Genomic DNA, 11,796 nt, shown 5'->3' with positions numbered 1-11,796 from the left:
AACTCCTCTCAGAGGCAGTCTGTGAGTATGAAGCACTGGGCAACAAATGTACAAGAGAAACGTTTCTTTCTTTCTTGAACATTTCTTGAGTTTATCCAGCTGGAGTCCCTGCCCGGAGCTATTATGGTCACACACAATATGAACAGTTGATTGATATTCCTGGCTAACTGTCTACATAACCTCAAACCGGAGCAGTCTTTTTCAGGAAATAAACCACATATGCTTCAATATATCCCAATGTGCAAATGATTGAACTATCAGTTTAAGTCTTAAACGGAAAGGAAATGTGATTTGAATCTGCAATTGTACTGACTGAATGTTATCACATTGGTCATGCTTGAAAAGTGCTTTTGACTTCTTGGTGTCCAAGCCTAGTTAGCTATGAAGCTGAGGATGGACCCAAAATACTGTTTATAGAAGAACCAGAGCAAGATTGTTTATGTGTTTGTGTTTGCAAAAACATAGAACTAGGGTAAAGCTTCCTAATATCTGAAAATCATTCAGATTAATACTCTTTTCAGAAATGGGTCCTTTTTCAAAACCCTACAGGAGCTGTACTTACACAATGTGTGTGTGTGTTTATCCATGGTTTTGATTCATTTTTTTTGTGAATTGTGTTTGTCAGTTTCCTAGAAACAGCCTCAGTTTACTGAGTAAAAACATAGTGGAGTGCATAGTGCCGTCTCAACCCATACTGTTCTATTTCTCTCCAGACAACAATAGGAATTTGCTCTACTTCAAAAGCTTTCTATTGCATTTTTTCTTACTTAGCTTGCATTATAAAACAAACATGTGTGAATGAAGTGACAGCAAAAACATATGATAGCATCTGCCTGTCAGACATAAATACGATAAATAAAATGCACTGTTACATATTGTTGCAGTGCATATTTTAATATTAAATTAATCACATGCATGTTCTCAGGGATGGTGATCCTTTCCTCTACCTCCTAACCAGAGGTGGAAAAGTTTTAGAAACAGCATCTAATGTGTTATACCTAAAGCCTTGCGCAGATACAAAAAAATGGTATATGCATCCGAAAGACATTAACTTTATCCGATCCACATCTGCACACAAATTGCAAAAATATGTTTGAAGATGCTGGGATTGAGCGTGTTAAGTGTGTGTGTGTTTGTCTGTTGAGGTGCCTGCTGTCATGGAGGGCACGTGGATGATTGGGTCTGTCACTTTGCTCTCGCTCTCTCGCTCTCTCGCTCTCTCTCTCTCTCTCTCTCTCTCTCTCTCTCTCTGCCAGTTTGCTTGCGTTTGTATGCACAAATCTGGTAGCCTAGGTGTAATTTTGTAAATGTTTTATTGCTGTTATTTCACTATATTAGTAACTATAGATTGTTAATAATCTGAGGTCCCTTTTTTAACTGGACCATTTTAAAACAACAATCTTACAACAACAGCAGCTCAGTAAAGAACAGTGAGACAGTCGCCTATAAGCTATGCCTTTCTTGCATGAGACACAGGCGACGCATCCAGCCACGTCAGTTTTCATCGGAAAGTAATCAGAATGTTTTCCAAATTGATGACTTAACTTTCATTTTCCTTTAAGCTGTATTCACTCGTGATTAATTTCTTGTAAATTTTGTTCTACATATTAAAAAACAGTTCGAAAACTTTTTCAACCAAGGAAACTACGGAAAGTGCAAACAGGTGACCGTGTCAGATGACAATGTTATGTTATATACTCACTATTTGTACTCTTTGCTCGCAGTGAGAAAATAAACTGATGGCTTGACAAGGCAAGATAAACACAAGCTGAACTTGTATCAGCCGAATATTAACAATTATATCCGCATCCGATGAGCCAAGCGCAAAGATGTAAAACAATACACCGCACACTCACAACATAAAGCAGACAGCCTCTAGTCTAGAGCAGGGCTTCTCAAACTCCGTCCTGGGGACCCCCTGCTGGTTTTCATTTCAACCAAGCTCTCAATTACTTAACTAGACCCTTAATTGAACTAATAATTTGCTTAATTAGACTTTTTTTTTTACTTGTTTTCAGCTCTTAAACAGTTACAGTTCAAATTACTTATCAAATGTTACAGCTAACTTGAAATATGCAACTGTTTAAGAGCTGAAGACAAGTAAAAATGTCTAATTAAGCAAATTATCAGTTCAATTAAGAGTCTAGTTAAGTAACTGAGCGCTCGGCTGGAATGAAAACTAGCAGCCACAGGGGGTCCCCAGGACCGAGTTTGAGAAGCCCTGGACTAGAGCACCTCCTCTAAAGGAGCAGGTTCCACTATTCTAATAACTGACTCTACAGTATGAACTAGAATTGATATACAACAGTTATCCTGAGTAGCAATGAGTGGTACAGTAGTCTCTGCTTATAGGAACACCTCCAAAGAGAACACTTCGGCTTACTAAACAAGCTTGTGGTGTGGAAACGGAATTGTCCAATTGTAAATGCTCCGCCTAAAGGAACAGCAACTTTGCTTAAAAGAAAACCTTTTTGGCATAAATACCAAATCACATACTGGTAGGCGCTAACTAAAATGACTGAAGTACTGTTTCTTAAGGTTCCTGTGTCCAGTAAAAGTCACAGAGCGACCTTTGATATTCCTAAACAATGATTCACTGTAATCGTCTGTATATCACAGCTACAGAGAAGGATGAAAACAGAGAAGTATGAAAACACAGCAACCTTCTTAAGTTTATTACACTTAATGATATATCCTTTGGACACCTGTAAAATCTCAAGACTGTAGCAAAAAAACTGCTTTCTAACTTTATATATGAACCAACTGCAACTACTATCATGATTAAAGCATATTTTCCAGTTTAAACATTTCAGACAGCAACTGCTCTGCCTGAATCACACCAGTTTCTTGAAGCTCTCTCAGAGATACTCAACACATCAACCCCTACAGAACACAGGAAACTGGATTCCTCAATTTACCTTATTTTTTTCTTCTTTACTGTGAGTTAAAGAGCAACTTGGTGTGGGTATGAAACATCTCATATATTCTTGTTATTTAACTTTAGATTAACACGTTTTAAGCAACCCTGTGGCATAAACAGCACTCCCAGAAGCATGTCTAACCTGCGAGTACATCTGGTACAGAGTGTAAACACTAACCTGTCCCCCTGCAGCACTGCCTGAAAGAAGTACCACATTTGTTCTCTGAATTGTTTCTTACGAATGTAATTGTTACATCCGGTCAGGGTTTCAGGGTCATGTTATTCGAAACACCTTGTTTAAGGTGGATTCTTCTGTCAATACAAACAACACAACTTTTGGGAAATATAATCTGGACTGTTCAAAATGTATATAACTACTGCAGACTTTCACTTGAAAAAAAATACATTCATATGAACTTGTTATTTATCTCTTGTTTTACATGTTTTGTTCTGCCGTTTTTCTTATTTCTTATTATTTTATAGTGATATAGCACACACATAATCCACCCCACCTTGCACTAAACTCCAGAAAGTTTGATTTGAAAGCTTATTAGCATATAAAATAATATATACTTTACAAAAGCGACTTGGCCATTTAGCGTTTCCACACTCAAATCTCTACACTGATTTTAACTTGTACCTCATGACGTGTTCTTTCTCTGCCAATAAAAATACACAACGACTTCCCTTCGTCTTGTAAGGGGCGGGATGGTGTGTTCCTGGCATTCTAGCAGCCCCGGCAATACACACAGTGTAAAGTGTGTTTCTGCTTCAATGCGCATTAGGCACAGGCGCTGTAATCAATGCCTGACTAACCTGTTGATTGCTGTGGTTCCAAGCCTGCACGCTCCGCAACTTTTGTATCTCAGAAAACCGGCATAGATCCAGAACTCGGACACCGCTTAATTGAAGCATTTTTTTTATTAATCTCGGTTTGCTGAAGATGGAAATTATACTTTAAAAAAATAATAATAAGAAGTCAGTGGATTAAGCGACAATGCAAAGAAAATCTATATGTTTGGTGCGCAAAAGTTTTGGACATCAATCAGTGATCATGATAGACATGTGATTTAAAAAAGGATAATACAAACTGAGACTTTAACGACATATATATATATATATATATATATATATATATATATATATATATATATATATATATATATATATATATATATATATATATATAATTAGTAGGGTCACTAAATTTAACAAAACATGCTTGTATATGATATTATGCTGCTTGCATTGGGAAAAGGACGCTGTGTGACACTCATCTATAACGGTCTGTATTGCCATGGATAAGACTTGTTATTGCCTATGTAAAACAACAGTGACATGAGCGATTCTCATGTTCCGTGTTGGAAAGGGTTAAGACAATTCAAACAGAGGTTCTGTTCACGATGAAATTCTTGTGCTTAGTATGTTTAGTTGCTGGATTTTGGGGGATTTCTTCAGCAAACAGAAACTGTCCAGACCTAATCATTGACAGTTGCCGATGTACAGCCGAGCGCTCCAAAGTCAAAGGGTTTGGGAGACAAACTATTCGCATCAAAGTTGTTTGTAACACCGGAGAGTTACTGGAAACTTTACAGCCCAGCTTTTTACCCAACAAGACAGTTTCTCTGTGAGTATGGTGTTTAATACGAGTAATCTACAGCATACTTTCTGTAAAGTAACTTGTTTTTTTTTTTTTGTTTTTTTTAACAAGTTTCATTATCGAGAAATTTCTTAAGCACAAAGTAAATACATTAAAATTATAAGATTAATGAAACTGTTGTTTAATAGAGTGTCATACCGTGCAGTAACTGTAATCATTATATCATTATTATTTTTTAATTAATTTGTTTGCAATCACTTTAAAAAAAAGTCAGAATCGACATATTCTACAATAAAGGGTACTAGATTGCAACTGTCATGTTGTTTACAAGTAGTTACTTGTGTTTCTTTCTCTTTTAAAAATTAACACACACACACACACACACACACACACACACACACAATGCCCCCAAGAAGTCTTAGGCATTTTGGTTTTACTTTACTTTTTAATGAACAGACAGATTTATATAACTAAAGTCAAGTATTTGAGTTTGAGAGAAAGAGAAGGCGTGTAGGGACGGTTAGTTCAGTAATAGTAACTGTACTGTTTACTGTTTCATCACGTATTCCTCGGAAAGAGGTTGATTTTTTGGAATGAGACACCAGTACTGTATGAGCTCACTTTCTTAAAATATACCCCACGTCTCTCACCAGGCTTTTTCACATCAGCCCACCTCCCCTGTATAGCCCTCATAGAGGGGGACGGGACATCTGGTTACTGTTTGTGCTTTTAAAACAGGTCATATGCATGATCTAGGTGAATATTCATCAATTCCTCCAGTTTCTGTGTGCTCTCCATGTATTGGTCAATCTGTCTGTGTGAGAAAACAAAACTTAGAATATAGCCATCATCTTTTGAACCTTCTGCTACCTTACAACACCCATGTGTGACAACATCCATATCCAGGCATCTTCCAGCACTAAAGCCTTCAGACACAGTTATAATTCTACTGCAGCCAAAACTAATAGGCTGGTAGGGCTTTTGGTTTGCATTCCTTATTAAAATAAGCTGACCTGAAGTAGATTTTAAATTAGACAATATCAAATAATAATGCTGTGTTGCAAATGTGGCTTTTTTAATGGTTTGTTGGTGCAGTTTACTCTTAAGATCACATGCATTCTGCAAGTCTCTTACATTTCTGTAACAATGCCTTTATAAAGTAATTGTACAGTTCTGCCCTCCTTGGTAGCTGTCCTCTTAAAACCTGTTCAGAAATGGTTCCGCACCCACCTCCTTCCCTGCAATTGAAATGTTATGAACTTAGCTTTGTTAGTATCAGCTCCTATTTGGCAAAGTGCTTTTCCTGCATTAGGAAATGTGACCTTTAGCTACTTCAAGTGGTTTCCCTCCACTCAATTCTGATGTGTTATGTCATGAAAATAAACAATAATGGCTTGAAAGAAATACATTCATAATAACTCAAATTACCAATAGTTTTTGAAGGTACAACAATATCAGATTTGTATTGTTTTTTTTTTTAAAATTTTATATCAAGTATCTCTTTAATGAAAAAATGAAAACTCTTTAGAATAAATATTTCAGTTCAAAGTTACATGCATTTTCATGATGGTATTGTTAAAATGTTGAAATTAAAACTTAAAAAAAACAATAACATTCCCTTACAATAATATACATGCTGTAAATAGTTATTTAATGAATTGCATTATAATTATTAACTTCAGGAAACTAAATAACAGCCTGTTCAAGTCTGTACTGTCTGAATGCTTTTTGTATCCATCACCAGTGATGCTTGGAATGGAAGGCTTTCTGCTGATGAATATCAGTCACCTGAAAAGGTCTTAACACCTGTTGCTGTCACACAGTAGCTCTCAAACATGCTCTGAGCATACACTGAGGTCAAAGGAAAGCAGCTGAGGCAACTCAGTGGTGAAAGGAAGCTGAAGTCAGTGTTGCATTTCAAAACTCCTGTGCTTTCTTAACCTAGACATTACATATGACAAGATTGGTATTCCTTAATTGTACAGTATAACAAGATCAGTGACAAAAGAGAGGAACACTGGAAACATGATACAAAATGATCAGGCTGAAACAAATAGGGGGCTTTATAATTTACTGTCATTTTCAGTTTTTGCTGTACTTTATAGTAAAATTATTCCACTGATACACATATATTAACCAAACACTTACTTATGTGGATCCATATAGTAGTATAATAGAAAAATCCCAAACAAACATAAATGCCAGTTGTTTGTGTCCACATTTAATTCAGACCCTTAGTTTTCTCAACATTGAAATCTACTGTAAAACTAAATGGGGAGTGGTGAAAGAATTCCCATAACGAGACTTTGTCAAAAGGCTATAGCAAGTTGGCAGCAATTTCTCTATAATAGTAACACTGGTGTTAAGCTGTTGGCGCTGGTAGTGTGGGTTAGATGCCGATCAGTCATGCTGGTTCAGAAGATTGTAATGATGGCTTAAGAGCTCATTATACATGGAAGCAAGTCAAAATCAGTGTACGGTCTACAGAGAGGTCACCATTAAACAATCTGATTTACTGCTAATCTAGTCAATGTACACACGCACTTTACTAAAAGAAGATTTGCAGATTCTGGAATTTCTTGCCAGGTACAGCTGTTGTGCATTGTGGTGCCTGGACCACAGACATTGGAAGGTGATCCTTGCCATGTTTTTTAATCAACATAAGATGCATTGTTTTATTGTTATAATAACATACATTCCTGTAAAGCCTGTTTATAATGTTCTTAAATTGAATACATAAAGCAGCCTGCTATAGATTAGAACCTTCACATAGTTAGTGTACTGCAGACCTAAAGAAACATTTACAATCAGAATGTAAAGATAGCAGACATTTAGGAAAAACCTTCAGTGTTCGAAATAACCAGTGCTGTTTTGTTATTATAAAAAGTATACAGTTTAGTGGCGCACATATAACCAGAGAGTTTTTCAGGTCTGATGCAAATTTGTATTATTTGTTCACTTTTTTTTTTTTTTGCTTCAGTCTGCTTCCTGAGTCAGGAACCATAACTTCCTGCAATGTGTTTTTAAACATTCTCCATGGAAACTGGGTCATTAAACTATCCACTTATAATGTTTCCTAATGTACACATTGTATATTGCCATGAAAAGTGATACTGATTTTATCCAGATGGGTTTTATATCAGCAATGACATAATATATAAGCACTAAGTGATCTCAAGTACAGTTTTGTGGTTTATTGCTGTTTTGTCATGTAAATTTGAGCAGTTTGTGTACTTGTAATCTGGCATGCAGTACATTGATGCTTGAGGGACCAATATCTGGGAAGAAAACAAAACTGAGAGAATTACATTTATGTTACCAGACTTAAATAATGTTGTAAGCTGTTGAGGCAATGCTTGTGGTATGTATGGATTCCATTAATAAAAAACAAAATAGTCTTCATTTTTAGATTCATAACCGTCTTAACAGTTGGTTTATGAGTTTTGATCCATAGACATCTCAAGCCAGTCATATCGGTACTCTGTAGAATCCAAGGTTCAATTAAGCCTGTTCTGTTCAGACTCGTGAGTTTCACTCAATCACAACAGAAGAAGCTTCCAGGTGCATACCATATAGGGAGCATTTGGCATGTGTACCCACCCGTCAGATATATCATTAGATAGACACTTTGAGACCGAGTGTTCCAGACTGTACAGTGACGTATTGCCGTCACCTGAGATTGAATTTCTGTAGAGTCAATTGACTCGACTGTAGACTGTGCTAGTAATGCCTGGGTGTGCTGGAAGGCACACTTATTCAATACAGTAGCTGCCATGCTTCCAGCTCGCATGTTTTTGGTGCTGAATTCATCCATGCTTCCAGCTCACATGCTTTTGGTGCTGAATTCATCACTTTGCATTACAAATCAAGTCAGGATATTGCATTTGATTACTGTACAGTTCGCAAAGAAACACGCTTAGCTCAAACCTTAATGACTTCTCTGTGGGTGCTGAAACTCAAAAAAAGAAAGTAAAAAAAAGCCAGCACTCCTTATAATGTTTTAATTAAAGAAAAATAATAATAATAATAATGGCAGAAACATAACAAACAAACCTGTTTGCGGCAATCAAGCCTTCATCAGTGCACCAAGTGATTTCCCTGCCACTTTTATCCATAGAGAAGCTGGTGAAAGCTGTCTGAAAACATACAGGGATGGTCTTTATATTAATCATCTCTGATGTGAATTCATCTACTGTGGTTTATAGATTTCTGTGCCTTCCAGACCCTCAGTGAACAAAACTGATTGAGTCAGTTATTGGCAACCGTGCCCTTCACAGCTCTCGGAGATAATTGTGCCATACAGAGAAAATAACTAAGATAGATCCTCAGAGACTGGTGATTTGAAGTCTGCATTTCCCCAGTGGCAGAGTAGCATTGACGCTGTTTAGGCGGGTTCATACTTCAATTAGGGGGAGATTGCCACGCTCTCCAGTCGTGTAGCTGTCAAAGGGAGACTGGACGCCACCAGGGTTTCATTGTTTTTCAGCTCAAGCTGGTTGTGTTGCACACCCTTTGCACCACTGTCTCCCAGTGTTGTGACCACAAGACTGAAGTATAACCAGTCTGTAGTGGTTGCATCGGCTGAGAGATGAAGGGTTGCTCAAACTTTTCTTCATTATTATTATTATTATTATTTATTTCTTAGCAGACACCCTTATCCAGGGCGACTTACAATTGTTACAAGATAACACATATTTTTTTACATACAATTAACCAGTTTATACAGTTGGATTTTTACTGGCGCAATCTAGGTAAAGTACCTTGCTCAAGGGTACAGCAGCAGTGTCCCCCTCCTGGGATTGAACCCACAACCCTCCGGTCAAGAGTCCAGAGCCCTAACCACTACTCCACACTGCTGTAACAAGACACATAGAGCTAATGTTTTATTTATCCTGACTAATTAGTGAATGTATGATGTGTGATCGTTAACTCTTTCAACATGAAATAACTTTCAAAAATACAACTCAAAATAGTTTCTGCACTAGGAAAGGAAACTGTCCAAAATCGAATCCAGCCCAGTTAACTTATTTGGCCAGGGCATACGGCCACAGATCTTTAGCTGTAGCTTAAAGCACTCTTAATACTACGTTAAGCCTATAACAGTCTGTGTTTCATGTCCAAGGTCAATGTTTGTTGATATGAAATATGTTATTTTGGTTTGCTGAGCATAGAATAACAGAGGTTCGGTGTTTAGTTGGCAGTGTAAGTTGTTTGTAATACTTTGTGTTGTGATTGGTTTCATTGAAATATAAGTATTTAAGTTATTTAGTTTTTCTGCAGTTTTGTGTTGCATCTTTCTTTATTTTTTACCTCACACATCATTCCCAGCATGTTTTAAATTAAATAAACCAATATAAAAGGAAAGTGGTGGGTTATTCACTCAGAAGGTAGCCAGCAACTTTTAGCTGTATTTTATTTTATTTTTTTTTGTCTTATAAAATGGTGACTATAATTTTAATATGAATCATTCTCCTTGTGGGTTAACCCAAATATAAGAGAATTTCCCTCCTTAGTCAGCAATTATCAATTATCATTCTCTGACTTTTTTTTCAATGTTCAAGTAAATTTAATGAAAGCATTTAGTTATGTTAAGTAGCCTTTTCATTCAAATACTGTGCATTTACCATAGTTTACCCTGGTTTTTTAATACTCTATGCTTTTCCATAACTTGCTATTTTTTACTATGCTTACCTATACTTTTTTATGCTTTATTACACTTTGCTATGCTTTTACTAAGATAAACTTTTATAAGGGTATCCGTGATGTATGCTGTAATACTGAAATAGATCAAAAAACACTTCTGACATAGCAGTCTTTCTGTTGCATGGAAACTAAAATCCAACAAATTAATTTAAAAAATGAATAGGCCAGGGGGGAGCGGGACTGAGCATGCAGTTAAGTGGGTTATTTCACTGAGCTGCTCTGAGTGTCTCACTTACTTAACACACCCAGTATCGCAGTGAACTTAAGTCGTTTACTATTTAAACCATCATATGCATGGCCATTGCCTCAGGAATTATGCTCAAGATGTGTGTGGTGAGGAACAGTGCAATGTTATTGAATATTTGGCAGTTTGTTTTTCTTTCCAGTTGTGTTTGTTCAGAAGACACATCCAGTGCAGTATGTGCTTGGATGAGGGTTAATGAAGTAGTTCCCTTTGATCTGGGGTGAAAGGAGATTCTGGGATTTGTTCTTGTTTGTTTTTCCAGGAACATGTGGGGTCAGATTTCACCTTTGATCTATTCTTATCGAAGTGCATTAACCTACATGTATATTACTAATCAGTTGTGCTAGGAAGACTGTTAGTTTGGGAAGATCAGAATCAGTCCTGAGGAGATTGACAAAGGAGGTTGATAACTAGGCCGAAAAAACTGTCCTATCGTCCCTGATAACAGCAACTTTATTATTATTATTATTATTTTATTATTATTTGTTTATTTAGCAGACGCCTTGTAACAGGGCGAGCAGCCCTGTACATTGATTTGTTTATTTATTTTTAGATCGGGGTCTCCCCCTCCGCCCCTGTGCAGATTGTTTTGTGTTTGTTTATTTTTACGTTGGCGAAGCGCCGTATGTTTTGTTTAAATGACGGCGTAGCCGATTGTTTTGTTTAGCGTGGATGGGTAGCCTCATCCACAACACAAGTAATAAACCCGTGCAGATTGTGGCCGAGGGGTAATAGGGTGATTACTAATTAGTTAAACCCCTCGGCCATGATATAAAAAGCCTGCAGCTCTCGGCACTCGGGTGGGTGTTTTAGGAGTGGAGAGAGTGAGAGTGGAGAGAACTGAGAGAGAGAAATGTATTTTAAAATTAAACATAGGAACAGTGAAGGCAATCTGCCCAGCCTGACCTGTATTATTATTTACTTTTGTGTTCGAGATTTGTTTTTGTTTAAACCTTTTATTTATTTTTGTTTTTGCTTAATAAAAATGGCAAACGCCACCTTTACCTGCAGTACTCCCTGGTGTCAGTATTTTGTTCCTGCTTCTGCCGTGACGTCACCGCTCAGTCACCCTGTCACGCGTGGTGGCAGTGGTGGGATCACCAGCGCCTCCTAGACTCAGGCAGAAGTGGGGTACTGCAGTCTTTTAGTTTATTTTTCGTTTTTATTATTAGTACTTGTGGAGAAAGGAGTGAGGAGGCAGAAGGATGAGAGGAAAGAGGAGGAAGAGCTGCCAGAAGCAGGAGAGAGGTGAGAATGGTGGTCCCGGGTCCCCAGTCAGGTTGGACCCCCAGACTGGGCGTCTCAGCAGGAACGATGGAGGGCTGAAGG

The 11,796-nt window shown here is 37.3% G+C and overlaps 1 protein-coding gene across 2 annotated transcripts in view; it reads left to right on the top strand.

The window, feature by feature from the left end:
- The first annotated feature begins 4,103 nt into the window (after positions 1–4,103).
- Positions 4,104–11,796, top strand: part of LOC117415699 (adhesion G protein-coupled receptor A1-like) — an 85,234-nt gene continuing 77,541 nt past the window's right edge. Inside the window, exon 1 of one of the 2 annotated variants that reach the window (XM_034026363.3) lies at positions 4,104–4,547. In XM_034026363.3, coding sequence (XP_033882254.3) covers positions 4,324–4,547 — 224 coding nt within the window. In that variant the 5' untranslated portion in view covers positions 4,104–4,323. The remainder of the gene's footprint in view (positions 4,548–11,796) is intronic. The other variant, XM_034026362.3, reaches the window with a different exon arrangement.

This window comes from Acipenser ruthenus, chromosome 7, assembly GCF_902713425.1.
Source record: "Acipenser ruthenus chromosome 7, fAciRut3.2 maternal haplotype, whole genome shotgun sequence".
NCBI classification, from domain to species: Eukaryota; Metazoa; Chordata; class Actinopteri; order Acipenseriformes; family Acipenseridae; genus Acipenser; species Acipenser ruthenus.
This window is presented reverse-complemented; position numbering and strand designations above follow the sequence as displayed.